At 33.2% G+C, this 18,774-nt stretch overlaps 4 protein-coding genes across 5 annotated transcripts; 3 read left to right on the top strand and 1 right to left on the bottom strand.

Moving 5' to 3' along the window:
• The first annotated feature begins 1,896 nt into the window (after positions 1-1,896).
• Positions 1,897-2,771, top strand: LOC136776170 (uncharacterized). Its single transcript, XM_066731548.1, has 3 exons — positions 1,897-2,028; positions 2,091-2,247; positions 2,335-2,771. Exons 1-3 carry the CDS (start codon positions 1,897-1,899, stop codon positions 2,769-2,771), a joined length of 726 nt encoding a protein of 241 aa, XP_066587645.1.
• A 6,698-nt stretch (positions 2,772-9,469) lies between these two features.
• LOC136776417 (uncharacterized) lies at positions 9,470-10,713 on the top strand. The gene is made up of 4 exons (XM_066731935.1): positions 9,470-9,546; positions 9,715-9,891; positions 9,987-10,158; positions 10,234-10,713. Exons 2-4 carry the CDS (start codon positions 9,837-9,839, stop codon positions 10,571-10,573), a joined length of 567 nt encoding a protein of 188 aa, XP_066588032.1. The 5' UTR covers positions 9,470-9,546; positions 9,715-9,836; the 3' UTR covers positions 10,574-10,713.
• A 211-nt stretch (positions 10,714-10,924) lies between these two features.
• On the bottom strand, positions 10,925-13,226 carry LOC136776348 (uncharacterized). Of its 2 annotated transcripts, none has more exons than XM_066731800.1 (6): positions 13,027-13,226; positions 12,440-12,792; positions 11,929-12,368; positions 11,676-11,851; positions 11,333-11,561; positions 10,925-11,272 (listed from the first exon to the last, which is right to left on the bottom strand). In XM_066731800.1, the coding sequence occupies exons 1-4, from the start codon at positions 13,131-13,133 to the stop codon at positions 11,690-11,692; spliced, it is 1,062 nt and encodes a 353-aa protein (XP_066587897.1). In that variant the 5' UTR covers positions 13,134-13,226; the 3' UTR covers positions 10,925-11,272; positions 11,333-11,561; positions 11,676-11,689. The 2 variants fall into 2 exon arrangements, with proteins under 2 accessions (XP_066587897.1, XP_066587898.1); XM_066731801.1 differs by having other exon boundaries at positions 11,333-11,524.
• Positions 13,227-14,027: 801 nt separating this feature from the next.
• On the top strand, positions 14,028-15,403 carry LOC136776169 (putative nuclease HARBI1). The gene is made up of 4 exons (XM_066731547.1): positions 14,028-14,227; positions 14,367-14,510; positions 14,606-14,790; positions 14,919-15,403. Exons 1-4 carry the CDS (start codon positions 14,028-14,030, stop codon positions 15,401-15,403), a joined length of 1,014 nt encoding a protein of 337 aa, XP_066587644.1.
• The last annotated feature ends 3,371 nt before the right edge of the window (positions 15,404-18,774 follow it).

The following is an 18,774-nucleotide window of genomic DNA, read 5'->3' as shown; positions in this document are numbered from 1 at the left end:
CGATTCACAGAAGAAATTGTCAATGTCCGCTAATTTCACACCGCGAATTAGCCCCTTTTGCGTCATTTCGCGCAAAACTTTATTGTTTACGTGTCCCATTCGTTCATGCCAGACACGCAAGTTGACAGTTGACACATTTGCCTCTTTTTTACTACTTGGTTTTCTTGCTCTGAAGAGCATTCGGTAAATTTGATTGTCTTGTTGCACACCGACACCGAAAACCTCACCATCACGGTTAATTGTCACTAGTTTTCTTTTGAACAAGACATCGAAACCTTTTTCAGTGCATACGCCAACTGAAAACAGGTTCTTTCGAATCTTCGGAACGTAGAGCACGTTTTCGATTCGAGCCTCACACCATTTTCCGTTCACAAGTCTATCGATGAGCACAGTGCCGCTACCGTTTACGTGGCACACGCCATTGTCCCCGAGCGATATGGACTCGCCACTGCTTGGCTCGAATTCACTGTACCAGTCTCGTCGGTAAGTGATATGCCTGGACGCACCGCTGTCTGTAATCCAGACATCGCTTGTGTCGATTGTCATGAACCGTTCTACGACCTCACCACTCGGCACTGTCTCTGACCTTACTTGTCGCTGTTTTTGTTCACTTGTCGAAGCGACGAATGCACACTCGCGAGGACTTTCACCGGTGTGATCTCTGTCCCTTTTCTTTTTCCGGCAATCGCGAGCAAGGTGTCCTTTCCTCTTACAATAGAAACACTCGACACTCGTATTTCTACTCTCGCGGGGTTTCTCACTGTTATTGTTTTGATTTGCGGCGAACTTTTTCTTTTTGTTCCCGACAAGACTAACAGCGGCTAACGCTCGAGTGACGTCATCGTCACCTTCGAGTCTTCTTTCTTCCTTTAATAACCGTTCTAATAGATTATCAAGGGTTTGCCTTTCTTCTGGTACACTGTCCCACGCTGTCTGGAGAGCGTTATACTTTACCGGTAGGCTGCCAAGAACCTTCGCCATTATGGCCGTGTCCGAGATTGCTTCTCCTAGATCCTTCAGCTGAGACGCCATGTTTTGTACCCGGGAAACGTGTTGTACAACCGACTCATTTGATTCCATGTGATGTCCGTGGAACTTTTGTAGCAAGAGCATCTTGTTTGACGCTGATTTTTGCTCGTGAATTCTCACCAATTTGTCCCACATTTGCTTCGCTGTATTGCAGTCGAGCATACAGTCGAGCTGGGAATCCTCTATCGACGAGGAAATTATGCACATGGCCGTCGCGTTGTCTTTCACCCACTTTTTGCCATCGGCAGAGTCTGCGCTTGCCGGCATCACTCGCTCGCCCGCTACGACGTCTTTTATCGCGTTCGCGATAAGCATCGAATTCATTCGAAATTTCCACGCTTGAAAATTCGAGCCATCAAACTTCTTGATGTTCTTTATCAGAGTTGATTCCGCCATTTCCGTTCGATTATTTTCCCGTACGCGTTTACTGGTACACTATGATGGCGACCACGTGTCGGCCACAAAGGAGGAAAGAATCGAGATAACCGTTTTCTCTCTCTATCGTTCTCTCTCTGACCTCGATAATCCAGTGTTACGCAGGCTGCTTGCCTGGGCCCATAACCTGTTATAATTATCGGAAGGAAAGAGAGACGATAGGACTTAACAGAAAGATAAACTTTAGTTTTGGTATGCTTTATTGGCAATGCTTCTTCGTTACACACGCTACGTGGGCAACGATCACGGAGTTACAACTACTGTACAATACTGTTTACGCAAGTAGTGCGCTCCGGCGCCTTAATACAATGTTTGGCTCACGGCTCACACATGAGCAGTGAGCATATCGACGTACGATAACTTTGTTTCTCAACAGTTGGAGTAACCACTGTTAGCAATATAGTAAAGGAGACTTGCGAAGCAATTTGGAGCATGACATGTGAAGCAGTAATGCCATCGGTTAGAACTGCAGATGATTGGCTAAAAATAGCAAATACATTTGAAAAAAAATGGAACTTCAATCACTGCATAGGAGCTATAGATGGCAAACATGTGGTTATTCAGGTAAAAAAGATTTAAATGTGTATAAAAATATATTTTATTACTCAATAATTATTTTGTTACAGTGTCCTCCTAAAGCTGGGTCGTCATATTTTAATTATAAACACTCCCACAGCATTGTACTTCTAGCCATATGTGATGCAAACTATAAATTCACCTACGTAGATATAGGAGCCTATGGTCGACGCAGTGACGGCGGAGTTTTTAGAGACTCTTTGATAGGTACCAAATTTGCAAATAAGTAGCTGAATGTACCACCACCGCAACAAATTAGTCCAGCTGGGGCATATTTGCCATACGTTTTAGTAGGTGACGAAGCTTTTCAGCTGACTAATTATTTATTAAGACCATATCCTGGTAAATCAGAATTAAATGACGACAGACGAGTATTTAACTATAGACTAAGTAGAGCAAGGAGAACTATTGAGAACACGTTTGGTATATTAGTCAGTCAGTGGAGAATTTTAAAAAGGCCAATAAATTGTACGGTTGACAAAACAATTTCTATTGTGAAAGCTATAGTTTGTCTGCACAATTTTTTAAGAACTAATGACGATAATGATGAAAATGACGAAAATACTTTGCATAATACATACACTTCAGAATATTTTAATAATAGCGCTTTCCGAAACGTATCCTCTTTGGGCTCTAATAATAGCACTCGAAATGCGATAATAATTCGAGAAGAATTTTGTAAATTTTTTAATAGCGAGGGTGCTGTTCCTTGGCAATTTGAGCATTATTAATTTTTTATATAATACATTGACTATATTAATATTATAATTTGACGACACAGAGAGAATATAAATTATGCATGTAGTGTAAAAGACGATATGTTATCTTCGACAAATCATAGAAAAAAACATTTTACAAATTTTTGTGACCATATTATTTATTATTCTGTTATTTATTTTAACCAATGTGTACTTAAAGCAATTATTATACATGGTAACTCCAAAAACAATATTAAAGTATATAATAACGATTAATTGTTATAGTCAATAGTTAAAAATAAATAAATAAATATATAATGTATAATAACGATTGTTATAGTCAATAGTTAAAAATAAATAAATAAATAAATATATAATGTATAATAACAATTGTTATAGTCAATATAGTTTAAAATAAATAAACAAATACATAATATACACTAACTATCGTTATAGTCACTTAATAATTAAACATTTAATTGCAGAGCTGTATTTTACCAATCTAATCTTCTAATTGTTCTATTATAGCTTCGTGTGTCATTGTCAGCATATTTTGCATTAATTGCAATTGTTTTTTTCTAGGCAATTCCCTTAACGGGATCCCTCAAGCCCTCTGTAGCCAACATTACGGAACGAAAAACGAGGGAGAATTGTCCAGCGCTATTTTTCAACCGATTTCAATGTTTTTGGGCTTATTGGAATCGTTAGGACTCGCCTTTCGTCATAAATAAAGCCGTATTTTCTAAAAAACGTAAAAAAATAAAATTGTTTAAAAATTCGCATTAATAATATTTAAACGCAAAACAAATCGAAAAATCGGGCTTCTTTATGACGAGGTGCCAGACCTAACGATTCCAACAAGCCCAAAAACATTGAAATCGGTTGAGAAATAGAGCCGTACCATTGTCCCGCGTTTCTGAGGTGGACGAAAACCAAAAATTTGTAGGAAGGCAGCTAGGCTTCCGCCCCTCTCGTGGCTCACGCTAACGTGTTCCCCCACTCCAGCATCCAAACTTACTGCGAAGCTTTCCTCATATTTACGCTATTCCCCTATCTGTAGCTATACACATATAAATACCGTTAAAATAATGTTGAGAACATTTCATTTCACCGATATAATGAAATTGCTAAAAATGCAATTATCATTTTGAAATAAAATTGTAGAAAAGGAGATTTCGTAATGCTTGAAATATAGGGCATACGGCGAAACGCGGGACAATGGTACAGTCGTATTTTTCAAAAGAATTTGATGAGACTAATAATAATTAAAGCCATTCTTCATGTAGATTGTCCTAAAAAGCTCGCATTTTCGATAAAGCTTATAGTTTTTCAGCTATGAACGATTGAAGTTGCACGGCGCACAAATACATATTTCTTCTCTCGCGTAGATCAGCTGTTGTGCACGTCCATCTTCAATCGTTCATAATTAGAAAACTATAAGCTTTATCGAAAATGCGAGCTCTTTAGGACAATCTACATGAAGAATGGCTTTAGTTATGACTAGTCTCATCAAATTCTATTGAGAAATACGCCTGTACCATTGTCCCGCGTTTTGCCGTAATTTCACCTCTTCAATCGTCCTGACTCGTTCATTCTGCAATTTATTTCGGAACAAATAAAAGTACGATTGCACATTGAAAAATTACATTAGAAGTTCTCGATAATGTACATGCTGCTATGAGTATTTCTTAATCTTATAAAGCTTGTCGTAGAAGGTGCAATGCAATAAATTTAGAAGGGCAATTTCGCGATTGAAAATAAGACGCACATACATACATGGTAAACGCAATGTGTGTTTGTTTACAGTACACTCACGAGTCACTAACACAGTCGCACCCGTATGTAAGTAGGCCTACTATGCTGGTGTACATACGCTGGACGAGGCAACAAGCTGCAGAGGGGAGAGGGGAAGCTAATTTTATTTACTTCGAGTATGCATCTTTTTACAGTTCACGTTGTAATGACCAAAAGAAGCGTTGCAAAATTATGAAAATATAAAAGCGTCTCCCCTTTTCACGCTCTATTCAATGATGCCACCCAACTTGTTGATGCATTTTTACTTTGCTCGAAATAAATTGCAGCATGAACGAGTCAGGACGCTTGAAGACCAGAAATTACGTTAAAACGCTGGACAATGGTACAGGCGTATTTCTCAATAGAATTTGATGAGACTAGTCATAACTAAAACCATTCTTCATGTAGATTGTCCTAAAGAGCTCACATTTTCGATAAAGCTTATAGTTTTCTAATTATGAACGATTGAAGATGGACGTGCACAACAGCTGATCTACGCGAGAGAAGAAATATGTATTTGTGCGCCGTGCAACTTCAATCGTTCATAGCTGAAAAACTATAAGCTTTATCTAAAATGCGAGCTCTTTAGGACAATCTACATGAAGAATGGCTTTAATTATTATTAGTCTCATCAAATTCTTTTGAAAAATACGACTGTACCATTGTCCCGCGTTTCGCCGTATGCCCTATATTTCAAGCATTACGAAATCTCCTTTTCTACAATTTTATTTCAAAATGATAATTGCATTTTTAGCAATTTCATTATATCGGCGAAATGAAATGTTCTCAACATTATTTTAACGGTATTTATATGTGTATAGCTACAGATAGGGGAATAGCGTAAATATGAGGAAAGCTTCGCAGTAAGTTTGGATGCTGGAGTGGGGGAACACGTTAGCGTGAGCCAAGAGAGGGGCGGAAGCCTAGCTGCCTTCCTACAAATTTTTGGTTTTCGCCCACCTCAGAAACGCGGGACAATGGTACGGCTCTATTTCTCAACCGATTTCAATCTTTTTGGGCTTGTTGGAATCGTTAGGTCTGGCACCTCGTCATAAAGAAGCCCGATTTTTCGATTTATTTTGCGTTTAAATATTATTAATGCGAATTTTTAAACAATTTTATTTTTTTACATTTTTTAGAAAATACGGCTTTATTTATGACGAAAGGCGAGTCCTAACGATTCCAATAAGCCCAAAAACATTGAAATCGGTTGAAAAATAGCGCTGGACAATTCTCCCTCGTTTTTCATTCCGTAATGTTGGCTACAGAGGGCTTGAGGGATCCCGTTAAGCGATGTCCTATTACACCCAGGAAGGAATCAATTTCGTCTCTTTCAGGAAGGGGTGGTAAGACGACAGGATCCGCTGGCTTGCTCAGTGATTCTGCAATACGCTCTAATGCACTGGTGGTACATAGTACTATTACTTGCAGCTCTGTCAGTCCTTTTGCGTTTATTCGAATGATCTGCAATATAAAGATATATATTTAAAAACATATAATATTGAATATAGTTATAACATTGCTCGTACTATAGTACGTACACTGAAATATTCAGAAATGGTACTATGTAAGATCGTAGTTGCTATAAACTACAAGATTTTAATAATATAAACTGATCAGAGCATGTATGTCATACCTAGATGCTTTTAGGAACCGCGCTATAGGGCACTTCATTATCGATATCTTGAGATAGAAAAGCACCAGTTAGCATACATTTTGGAATATAAAAGCTTTGAATAATAAAATTAAAAGTTGTTTAATAAAATATGTATCCTAATTCGCGCTCCTTCGTCTTCAGTAATTGGTGGTGGGAGCTGTGTAGTGCGGTTCCTAAATGCATCGAGGAATGCCATTCATGTCGATCAGTATACAATACAATAGTAATTATTAAAATCACTGAACAATATAAATACATATTTACCAATTGATTGTGGCTCAAGGGAGTCAATGTTTTCTTCATTAAAACATTCTGAAACGTCATCTCTTATATTGGATGCTATTCCCCTAGAAATATTAGTATTAATTTAAATATATTATTATATATTTATTTTGTCATGCAACTATTACTTTTTAACAAGGCATGAGTCGCGTAAAAACTCCATGGACTCATAATGTTTCCATTTTCGTTGAGCTGATATTCTTGCTGATCCAGACGGAAGGGATTCGGCTTGGATCATCCTTCGATAGGCATCATGCAGGTTTTTAAATTTTTTTTTACAGTCTTCTGCTGTCAAATTTCCTATAAAAGCATATTTTTTTATATTTCTTAGTTGCCTTAATTTATTAACACTTACCTCCTACTGTTTTTGCCACTTCTTCCCATAAATCTTTAATTATACTGGGCCTTCTCATTTGCAGTGGCAACCTGTAGTTCCACAATGGCTCCCTTTCTTGCACCGTTAAAATAATAGCTTCCTCCGTATCATAGTTTACAGTTTGAGGAGCCTTTCTCTTATTAATTTGATTCCCTGTTATAAAAAATATAAAATTAGTATACATATTTTCTTAACATAATAATATTTGAAATATGGTAAATATTATTATTTATTTAAGTTAAAAATGCAGTTTTACCAATATTATTGCTACAGGAAGGAAGTAATAAATTACTAGACCCATCTTCCGTAATGCTGGTCATTTCATTTTCATCTATATAAATAATAATGATATTTATATAATTATCTAATAGAGGCTTCTATAAATATAAAATGTTTATATTAAATTTTTGTTTTCCATATTTACCTTCAACTCGCTGCAAAATTGTGGCATTTGCAGATTCCTCTTCATCTACAAAAATCGTTTAAATTTTTTTATAATAATTTGTAATACGTTGTATTTAATAAGGTTGTTTACCCATATTGCAGTAAAAAAATGAAAAAAAAAAGTAATAATTGGGCTCGAACCCAGGACCATCGGTCCAGCAAGCCATTACTTTACCGCTTGCGCTACGACAACTTTCGGGATGTCCGTAATAAAATATTGGGAATAATTGGACTATTTTTTCTGGACAATTAGTTTATTAAAAATTGGGTCCTATTCTATTGTTGATTTGTTTCTATTTTAACTGCATACTTTACAGATCTAAAATTTTATTAAATCCCGTGATCCTAAGTTTACGCATATTCCTTTTAACTACAACCATTATTTAATATTAATATTTATATACCTAGTAGAGGATAAAAAACTCTGTTCTCATCCGTGTAAAATTTATTATATCCCTCCAAGCAAGGATGCCAGGCAACATTGCATTGTGCTGTCGATCGTTGGCAAATTCCACAGGTTAATAAGATCATCTATAAGAAATATTTTACATTAGTAAAATTATAGTTATCCATATTTTGATCATTTTATTTGTTAAATGTGTTAACGCTACATCATATATTAAATCTTAATATTATATTGTTTTTTAGCTTCATATTTATAGGCTTTCTCCAAATGTGACAAGTGTATTTTAAACTTACATCCCCCTCCATATCTCAATTTCAAATTTGCTGCTTTAATAACACGAGAGTCGAGGTAAAGTTCCGCCCGTTCCGTTCCGTTGTTTACATACGAGTAGCGATGTCGCTGACAAGTTAGATAAATCCAACTTTACTTCGGTGTCGCTAGCGATAGAATATGTAAGGGAAAAGGGTATACTTTATCCTTATAATTCTGTCGCTAGCGACACTGAAATAAAGTTGGATTTATCCAACTTTTCAGCGACATCGCTAGTATCGCCCGTATCGCCTGTATCGCTGCTCGTATGTATTCAACGGAATGGAACAGGCGGATCGTGTGAATTTTAAATTTGAAAAATGGATGGAAATTCAAATTGAAAATACATTTGTCACATTTATAGCAAGCCGATACATATGAAGCTAAAAAATAATATAATGAATAATTATTGTAATTAATATATAAGAAACGTTGAATATAATTAACCCAAAAAACAGGCTTTGCTTGTAAAATAATACGGCATATATACAGAGTGAAGCTGTTATACCGCCCTAGAATATAGATGCAAAAAGACGAGTATCTCTTTAATTATAAAAGATATTCAATTTGTGCATAGGACCTTCTCAAATTCTCTTGTTATTTGCTTTCGCAAAGGTCATATATAAAAATTGAATATCTCTTATATAATTAAAAAGATATGCATCTTTTTCTACTAATGTTTTGGGGCGGTTTAAGTTCCTTACCCTGTATAGATTTCTTACTAAAAACAGAATCTTAAATTGTAACATTTTTATTACAAAATAAATTCAATTAAGTTTTATTATGAGTAACATGTAGCAACAATTAATTTTACTAATAAAATTATCAAACTAGGGATAATCATAACTTTACTAATGTAAATTATTATTTTCTGATATATGAACTATATAATTTTCATCCTCTCATGCTATATAGGAAAATGAAGGAATTATTTTCATAACAAGGATTTAAGAAAACATTCATTTCAAATATATATGAAACCTTTATTAATTCCTCATTCAATATATGTGCATACCTCATAACTTTTGATTATTATTATAATATTCACAATTTTTTTATACATATGCAAATTAAATTCAAATGTCATATACCATAACACGACACCACAGTCACTACACCTAAGAAACCATTATGCGATTGCTGCTAGCGATTACCCGTTTCCTTCGTTCCTACATTCAGAACCCGCCTCAGAATATGTCGCTGCTAGCGACGAGCGAGTGAAAACATAGGGCTTGAGCAGAGAAGAAGACGTAGAGACGTACGTCAAAAAAATGACGTCATGAACGACACGAAGTTGGCTTTTTGACGTGGACGTAAAAGTAGTTAAGGCAGAGAAATCTGTAAACTGTAAGACGTAAGAGAAAGCAGCTAACTGCTACTTTTAGTTAATCTGGTTGTAGAGAAGCATGATTCGTTGACACGAATGGAAATTGGGTTAAAATATTTTTAATTTATTTAAAACTAAATAATAGCGAAGTGCTTTCGTTATTTTACGTTGTTCTCAGTATTATTATTATACCGCATTGTGATATTAAATAGGGTAAGTTTAAAAGTTACTTCATTACTTATTATTTTTATAAATTTATACAAAAATAATTTATTGAAATAATCCTTTATTTTCTAAAAGTATTCAATCATTTTCTTTCATTTTTCAATTATTTTAAGATGTGTGATCATCAAATATATACAAAAAGTCTTTTATACGCAGAAGAAGAGGACGAACTAGAAATATTTACTAATGAAAAAAAGGGCGATGAACTATTGATAGAATTATTTAAAGAACGTCCATATTTGTATGATAAGAGTAATATTAATTTTAAAGATTCTATTATGAGAAATAATGCTTGGGTTGAGATTTCTACTATTATGATTGAAGTTAATCATGGTGAATATATATTTACTATTATTAATAACACATTGAAAAATAGTATTGCAATTAGAAACATAAATATTTTGATATTTTTAATCCTTTATTTACAGACAAAAAGTATACGCCACAATACTGTCAAAAGAGATGTACCTCCCTAAGAGACCAATATACTAATGTAAAGAGAATTAACAACTGTCCTAGTGGAAGTGGAGCAGTGAAGCAAACAAAGTTTGCATTTTTTTCTCAATTGTCATTTTTGGATGACGTTATTAAAAGGCGAAAGTATGATTATTTTTATCATTAATAAATATTTTTAATTAACAAGAATCAAAAAGTTGCTAATTGCTCTTATTACAGAAGTTATACAAACTGTCCCAAACCGAGTACCAGTGGAAGATCACAGTTGCCGGAGTCCATAAATACATATGAGTTTTCAGATATATTGAAAGATAAAGAAAACGTTATTCCCTTTAAAGAAAAAAAACGAAAGATTGATGAAACAAGGGAGTTAGAGGCTACAATATTGCAAATGAGTTCAAAAATTTGTAATTTTATGGAAGAGAAAAAAACGTCATCATCGCCCGATGATGCTTTTATTGAATTCTTAATTTCTTCTTATAAGGCAATTCCAGAGGAAGATATATATTACAGACGAAAAATGTTGATGGAGGCACTGAATGCACCATTACAAAAGTAATTCTTTCTCTAATTAAGTTGACTGATTTATATTACTAAATACATTTAAATGCTTGTTATGTTTTTTTTATTTTTACGTATAGTTAATATAAAATTTTAAAATATGCTGTATTAAAGACTTATATTAACACTAAACAAAAAAGTGTGAGGTAATGCAATACTAGTATTATTATTATATTAAAACTTAATTGCAAATTGTTGCGTGATTATTCAATAAATGTACGAAAATAGTAGAAGTTTCAGAAACTGTGTCTTGTTTATTATAAAATAACCTAATATAATTAACAAAATAGTATAAATAAGAAACAAATGTTTATCAATGCATATATTTAGTTATTATGTTAATATCGTTTTAAAAATAAACATCAATTTTAATTATAGCAACGACATGTATTAAAAACCAAATGGAAATGAGAATAGTATACAAAATGAATTTGTATTTTTTCATTAATGACTTCTTCAGCGTTAATTGATTCTCTTTATATTTTGTGGTTTTGAATGGCTACTTGCATAACGTAAATTTATATGATGAAATAATATAAACATTTATGCATAACGTAAGTAAATTATTAATTAAATTGTAGTCTGTGAGTTACCAACATCATCTCATAAAAATATTAATGGCAGGTTATATATACCCTAGTCCTGAACTTCCTATTTGCTATTCCATTGTTAAAGTTTCTGCATTCTTCATCTAAAACTAGATTGGAGTATTTTAAAATATTTGAATTAAAATCATATTAAATAAAGCATCACTTACCACTAGTACTTCAACAACATTTTACTTTTTAAATGCTCCAATGTCAATCCACAGTATATGTTTTAGCAAATCCATTTATAAATGATAAGACTTTACTGTAACCTTGAAATATTTTCCATATGTGCTGAATTGTCACTTGCTTCCATATAATTTGTCTCAATTATATCATTAATTGTATTTGGTATTTGTGAACTGAATAAAAATGGAACACGATTAAGAAAACTTGTTTCTGTAAAGATAATTGTTTAAACTTTTTTACTGGATTTTTGATATCATTATATTCATGACTAAATTGTCATCTAATATTCATAATATAAAATCAAACATTGATGATTATTTATACCTTACAATTTTGCATTATTCATCTCTATATTTCCCACGTTGAATATACTCATGTTGCCACATAACTTTTCCATCCTCACTAAGAAAATAATTACTTAAAACTTGTCTCTGAATTTCCCCATTTGTGATTTCATTTTCTGTTTGCGACGAATTAGGTATATTAATCCATGTAAAATCCTAAAATATAGAAATTATCAGCTGCTTAACAATTTATATGAATTACATACTGTTAAACACTTTTATACTATTTTTACCATATTATCTGTATTTACAGTATTATCAGAAACAATTTCTCTGCTGTAATTTTTATATTGACTGTTTTCTTCTTCTTTTAATATAAAATTATGCAGGCATACTGAAGCAGTCACTATAATATCTGCTGTTTCTGGGAGAACACTCATAACTGTATGACAAATCCTCCACTTGTTTGATAATATTCCAAATGCACTCTCTACGGTTAGCCTGGCTCTGGATATACGGTAGTTGAATATTCTTTTGTCATACGATAAATTGGTACCTGAATACGGCTTCATAATTCTTTTTGAAAGTTTAAAGGCATCATCAGCTATAAAGTAAGTACTTGTTCTGAGGCTACTATTGGGAAGCTTGATTTCATTTTGTGGTAAATTTAAATTATTATTGATAAGATTGATGCCAATATTACTCTCATTAAAAATTCCACCATCGCTATTTCCTTTAAATGTAAAATATTTTATGTGATATACACTGCCATAAATAAGAAATATATAAGTATAATAAAATTACCTCCATAACCTCCAATATCCACTAAAGTAAAGCGGTACACATGATCAGATATTGCCATCAGTACTATACTATAGTATTTCTTGTAGTTAAAATAAAGACTTCCTGAATTAGGGGGGCATCGGATTCTTATGTGCTTTCCATCTATTGCACCAATGCAGTTAGGTAAGTTCCACCTGTTCCAGTAACCATTTGCTATATGTCTCCAATCCTCTTCGTTAGGTAATGCAAGATATAGGGGCTCTAATACTTTTATTAACACAGAACACACTTCTTTTACAAGAGATCTTACAGTAGATTCACCTACTCTGAATGATAGTGCAATTGTTAATGGAGAGTCTCCTGTAGCGAGGTATCTACAATAATAAAACGTATTACAACTGATATTGATTAATAAATTTAATTGGTTTCAACAGCTCTTAATTTGTTGGAATAAAATTAATAAGTTTTTACATACAAGGTTCTCTATATATCATTGCCTATATTGACATTCAAATCAGAATACGTTTAAATTGAAAATTCATTCTCATATATTGTTTTGATTTGGAAATAAAAGTTTGAAATAAATGTATTTCATATACAATATTTACCTTAATACTATTATGAGCCTCAACTCTGGAGGCAAAGCACGTCCACTTTTCTTTTTTAAAAAGGGGGCTGTCATTTTTAATAATTCATTAAACTGCTTTAATGTCATTCTAGTATATCTGTAAAACTTATTATCATCTCTTTTCAACTCTTGGAACAATGTGGTGTAGTCTCCATAAAGGTCACGTAACTCATTAATTGGGCTAACGAGCCACCGTCTATTTTTCCATCGCTTTTGTCTTATTTTTCGTTTTAATAAGAAATACATCAGCAAACATGAATTGAAAACTGTAAGCATATCAGTGTCATTTTTTATGCAGATGCTTTGAACGTTTAACATTTTTTAAATAAGGTGTTTAATTTTTATTAAAAATATTTTGCAAATTTCAATAACTATTATCACTGATAAAAATAGAAAATTGATGTAGTAATTTGTAGTCTAACAAAAAAGATACAAACCACGAATGTACTTCGCAATTATTTAGTTTTAAATAAATTAAAAATATTTTAACCCAATTTCCATTCGTGTCAACGAATCATGCTTCTCTACAACCAGATTAACTAAAAGTAGCGGTTAGCTGCTTTCTCTTACGTCTTACAGTTTACAGATTTCTCTGCCTTAACTACTTTTACGTCCACGTCAAAAAGCCAACTTCGTATCGTTCATGACGTCATTTTTTTGACGTACGTCTCTACGTCTTCTTCTCTGCTCAAGCCCTCAAGCCCATAGGAGAGATAAACTGCATATTCTGTCGCTAGTGTCCATCTTGGATTGCATATGGGTGCGTTCCGTTTCATGCATGACCTGCATAATTAACCAATGCAGGACATGGACTATAGGATCCGTTCCGTTTCTTTTGTATTCGTCATGTACGTTTAATAACGGAACAAACTTCCTGCATTCTATGCATGCATGTGGTAAGAAAGCAAGATTGAAAATTTGTTTCCATTTAAATCAGCTCGCTGTAACCAATTTTTATTTAACATTGGAGCTATTAAAATAATGGATTTACAAGATAATTATGTTACTATTTTCGCAACATCTTTTTTAATGAATGATAATTCATTAATTTTAAGTAATAGCGAATCAAGCAGTAGTGATGAAAGCGATATTTCGATCGATGAAGAAATAGATGAATCTATTTTATATGGCATACTTATGATAGGAAATACAAGAGGGGAAAATATTCAACGTGAAATATTGTCAGATTATGTTGAACGAGTTGTACCAGGCTATTCAAGAGTTAATTTCAAACAACACTTTAGGAAAGTTGCAAATAGTTTCGAATTTAAAGTTCAACATACATTTATATATTATAAATTAGTATTATTTTTATTATAGGATGTTTCCTGAAACGTATGAAATCATTTTAAATTTAATTGGGCCATGTTTATCACAAACCAATCTAACTGGAAGAAAACAAATTCACCCAGGGAAGCAGCTATTGATTACCTTATGGTTTTTGGCTACTCCAGATTCTTATAGGTTTGCTAATTGCCACTTACTTTTTAATAGTGTATTATATACTAGATCATGTGCTTTAATTTATATTGCTACATATTGTATATTTTTATGTACAGATCAATACACGTTCAGTTTGGAGTTGGAAAAGCAACTGCGTTTAGAGCAGTCAGGCGGGTGACATATGCCTTACATTGTATAGCACCAAGATTTATTAAATGGCCAGAAGGTGATTCAGTTAATAATACTGTTACAGAGTTTTCAAAATTGAGAGGTTTTCCAAACGTGATTGGATCTCTGGATGGTTCATTTATTAGAATTAAAGCTCCAAAAGAAGATAGCGCTTCATATGTGTGTAGAAAGCAATTTCATGCTATACAGTTGCAAGCTGTGTATGTAATGCAAAATCTATTTTTACTCATTGCTATGCAGGACATGTTGGTTCGGTTCATGATGCCAGAATATTTAGAAATTCCCCACTTGCAGAATATATTGCAAAGCCACGTAAATATTTTCCGTCAGATACACATATTATAGCAGATGCTGCATATGCCATACATCCAAATGTTATGGTTCCATTCAGAGATAATGGCCATCTCACAGCTCATCAAAAAAATTATAATTTTGTTTTATCCTCCACTAGAATGACCATAGAGAGAGCCTTTGGCTTACTCAAGGTGCGATTTCGCATTTTATTGGATTGTTTACCGCTAACCGATGTTAAGAAGATACCACAGGTTATAATTGCCTGTTGTGTACTTCATAATATCTGTATGCAAAGAAATGATGACTTTCCTATTGCTGTATGTGCTTCTTATGAAAATATTATACCAGATACAATAGGAAATGGTGCTGAATTGGGTAATATAAAAAGAAATAGGATAATGAATGAATTAAGAATATATAATAGAAACTAAATATTTATTTGTAATATCACATATGTATTAAGTAATTACATTTTTTTAATAAAATTAAGAAAACTGACTAATTGTTTAAATAGAAACCACAAAATATTACTATACTTAAAATGTTTTTAGCAATGCAAAAATAATAAATAATATTTATATGTAAGAAAAAAAAAGTATATAAATTTTAAATAGTTTTAACGAAATTGAAAGTATATTATGCATATTATCAATGTAATACGTTATTAAACTCTTAGGATATTAATGATAGTAATATATTGGTAATATAAACTAATGTTCTTTGTGTTAGGAATCAATTAAACAATATAATTTTAATTTTTCCGTTCTTACAAAACTAATTGCAATGTCTATCTACAAGTTTACTTAGAAGACTTATAAAAGATTTCTGAATTTCAATAGTGTCTTGATGCATTTGCTTTCTCTCTTCCCACCTTTGTTGCTTTTTTTCTTCCTTTTAAAGTTTTTCTATCTTTTTTTCCTCTCTAGTGTCATTTTTAGTTTTATTTAAATCTGATATAAAAGATTCTAATATAGTTTCAACTCTTCTTTTTTTTGGCTTAGAAGAAATATCCTGGCCATCCGAACTACCTAACGATATAGCATGGCTTGTTAATCGTAAATTGGATAAGTTGGTAGGCTCAGTTGGTCCTTCGCTACTTGCTACTGCTGGAGGGGATATCCAGCCTTTATTACCAAATAATGAATCCATTATTCCATAGTAGGCCCAGCAACTATTATTATTTCCACTTTTTGCATTAGCATCTTTGGTTTTCTTATATGTCCTTTTTAAACTTGACACTTTATTTTGAACTTGTATACCAGAAACATTATAATTTGACTTTTGCATCTCAGATGCAATTTCTTGCCATAATTTGGTGTGACGTTTCATGCCTGAAATAAACTCTTCTTCTCTTTCACGATATAGCTCTAAAAACAGCAACACAGCTTTTTCTGGCCATGAGAAATTTCCGGTGTTTTTATATACATCTTCATTATTATTATTATCACAGCTTGCAGATGATTCCAAACTCTCTGGGTCATCAACATCTTCTTCCTTGTCTTCATTGACATTCATATTACTACATCCCTTATTATAAACGTTTAACCTTTCTTTTTCTTTCAAAACTATCTGATGAAGAAGGTTTTGATCTAAGAAGAAAATAGAGAAAACCATTCAGTCACTTAAAAAAGAGATTAATCGGATATATTGTACCATTTTCAATAGTCATTTTTTTTTAATAAAGTCTAATAAAATAAGTGTATATGTATTTACCTCCATTCATAATCTGGTCATATTCATTTTTTGATACGTTTAAATTATACAAATCTTCTTTTTCCCCAAAAAGAACAGGAAGAATTATTTCTTTATTTGCCATAACACTTGAGATGTAAAAATAAGCTAGTTTAAATAAAAAACTTTATGTTTTAAGGATTTTCCTTCAGGCCGTGTTCCAGAATTCACTGCCAGTACTGCGGATATCGTTATATCTTTGTCAAGAATGAAGCATTGAAAGAAGACAGAAGGATATTCCGTAGTATTGCCAGTGAATTTTGAAACACGATCAATAACATATAGCAGAGATGAAACGGGAGATTGCTCATGCGAGGTCCCGAGGCAATCCCTACCGGTAGGCGGCGCTGGTGTTGGCAAACGCGTGTCTCAGGTCCATCTAACCCCTAACGCCATCTATCGGAAGAGACCACGAAGCACGAGCGTTAAGCTTAGAATAGGGTAAAACATATATGCATTGTTGCCAGAAAGCGGAATAAAGAGAGAGCGGAGATATTTTCTCGGACCTCTCTGTCTTTCTCGCTGTTAGCTTCTAGCAGAAGAGTCGAGGCAAAATCTTTCCGTTTCGCTTTGCCGAAAATCTACCAATATTCGATGTCATTTATATTTGCAGGCCAATGCCTTTATACATGATTTTTTCAGCATATTTATTTATCAGCATTGACTTATTTAAATCAATAATAAATTAAGGAAATGCGTATTTGATATATAATAATTATTTTAACTATAATTTCATCGTTATATTTCGCCTATTTCCGTAAAATCTGCATTTCTTTAGTTTATTATTGATTATTGTAAGTCAATGGCAATTTAAAAAAATTTAATCTTAAAAAAAAAAGAAAAGTACCGATCAGGAATCGAACCCGGACCCACGAATCGCCACGCTATTACCTTACCGCCTAGACCACGAGGCTTCTTCAGTGCACCGTAAACAGATAGTCTTTTTAAGGGCTTGAAATCTTCTTTTAAACCATATAAATAAACGAGCAACCGACAGCTTTATTCATTATTATTCTGTCATAATGGTACACAAATGAAGGAATAATTATATTTTGAATAGTTTTCAAAAGCTTTTCCAATAGCCAAGAACGAAGATAAATAATCAACGCTCGCAGTTTCCGTTCTTGGTTATTGGAAAAGCTTTTGAAAATCTACATTATATAATTATTCTTTAATTTGTGTACCATTATGATAGAATAATAATGAATAAAGATGTCGGTTCTTCGTTTATTTATATGGTTCAATAGAAGATTTCAAGCCCTTAAAAAGACTATCTGTTTACGGTGCACTGAAGAAGCCTCGTGGTCTAAGAGGTAAGGTAATCGCGTGGCGATTCGTGGGTCCGGGTTCGATTCCTGATCGGTACTTTTCTTTTTTTTTTAAGATTAAATTTTTTTAAATTGCCATTGACTTACAATAATCAATAATAAACTAAAGAAATGCAGATTTTACGGAAATAGGCGAAATATAACGATGAAATTATAGTTAAAATAATTATTATATATCAAATACGCATTTCCTTAATTTATTATTGATTTAAATAAGTCAATGCTGATAAATAAATATGCTGAAAAAATCATGTATAAAGGCATTGGCCTGCAAATATAAATGACATCGAATATTGGTAGATTTTCGGCAAAGCGAAACGGAAAGATTTTGCCTCGACTCTTCTGCTAGAAGCTAACAGCGAGAAAGACAGAGAGGTCCGAGAAAATATCTCCGCTCTCTCTTTATTCCGCTTTCTGGCAACAATGCATATATGTTTTACCCTATTCTAAGCTTAACGCTCGTGCTTCGTGGTCTCTTCCGATAGATGGCGTTACGGGTTAGATGGACCTGAGACACGCGTTTGCCAACACCAGCGCCGCCTACCGGTAGGGATTGCTTCGGGACCTCGCATGAGCAATCTCCCGTTTCATCTCTGCATATAGTATATATGTGAGAGTGATATTTGAGAGAGTTCTGATTTTTATTCAAATTTGGTGCACAAAAAATTCGCTATACAATACTATGCATGACAAATGCATGATATGCTTCAGCTTGTTAGGTGAGACACCCCATGCAGCTCCTG

The sequence above is a fragment of the Prorops nasuta genome, unplaced genomic scaffold (assembly GCF_024137725.1).
Source record: "Prorops nasuta isolate Cenicafe-Biocafe unplaced genomic scaffold, Cenicafe_Pnas_1.2 PNAS00009, whole genome shotgun sequence".
NCBI classification, from domain to species: Eukaryota; Metazoa; Arthropoda; class Insecta; order Hymenoptera; family Bethylidae; genus Prorops; species Prorops nasuta.
Note: the sequence above shows the minus strand (reverse complement) of the source record. Positions and strands in the feature narration are given on the sequence as shown.

What these genes read in the sequence shown, in the direction of transcription:
- LOC136776170 (XM_066731548.1), top strand. Translation starts at nt 1,897, where the DNA reads ATGACATGTGAAGCAGTAATGCCATCGGTTAGAACTGCAGATGATTGG. An exon ending in GCAAACATGTGGTTATTCAG is followed by an intron (nt 2,029 to 2,090) that starts GTAAAAAAGATT and finishes ATTTTGTTACAG; the next exon opens with TGTCCTCCTAAAGCTGGGTC. An exon ending in TTTTAGAGACTCTTTGATAG is followed by an intron (nt 2,248 to 2,334) that starts GTACCAAATTTG and finishes ACGTTTTAGTAG; the next exon opens with GTGACGAAGCTTTTCAGCTG.
- LOC136776417 (XM_066731935.1), top strand. Translation starts at nt 9,837, where the DNA reads ATGAGAAATAATGCTTGGGTTGAGATTTCTACTATTATGATTGAAGTT. An exon ending in TATGATTGAAGTTAATCATG is followed by an intron (nt 9,892 to 9,986) that starts GTGAATATATAT and finishes CTTTATTTACAG; the next exon opens with ACAAAAAGTATACGCCACAA. An exon ending in GACGTTATTAAAAGGCGAAA is followed by an intron (nt 10,159 to 10,233) that starts GTATGATTATTT and finishes CTCTTATTACAG; the next exon opens with AAGTTATACAAACTGTCCCA.
- LOC136776348 (XM_066731800.1), bottom strand. Translation starts at nt 13,133, where the DNA reads ATGACATTAAAGCAGTTTAATGAATTATTAAAAATGACAGCCCCCTTT. An exon ending in GGATATTGGAGGTTATGGAG is followed by an intron (nt 12,369 to 12,439) that starts GTAATTTTATTA and finishes TTACATTTAAAG; the next exon opens with GAAATAGCGATGGTGGAATT. An exon ending in CTGTAAATACAGATAATATG is followed by an intron (nt 11,852 to 11,928) that starts GTAAAAATAGTA and finishes TCTATATTTTAG; the next exon opens with GATTTTACATGGATTAATAT.
- LOC136776169 (XM_066731547.1), top strand. Translation starts at nt 14,028, where the DNA reads ATGGATTTACAAGATAATTATGTTACTATTTTCGCAACATCTTTTTTA. An exon ending in AATATTCAACGTGAAATATT is followed by an intron (nt 14,228 to 14,366) that starts GTCAGATTATGT and finishes TTTTTATTATAG; the next exon opens with GATGTTTCCTGAAACGTATG. An exon ending in GCTACTCCAGATTCTTATAG is followed by an intron (nt 14,511 to 14,605) that starts GTTTGCTAATTG and finishes TTTTATGTACAG; the next exon opens with ATCAATACACGTTCAGTTTG.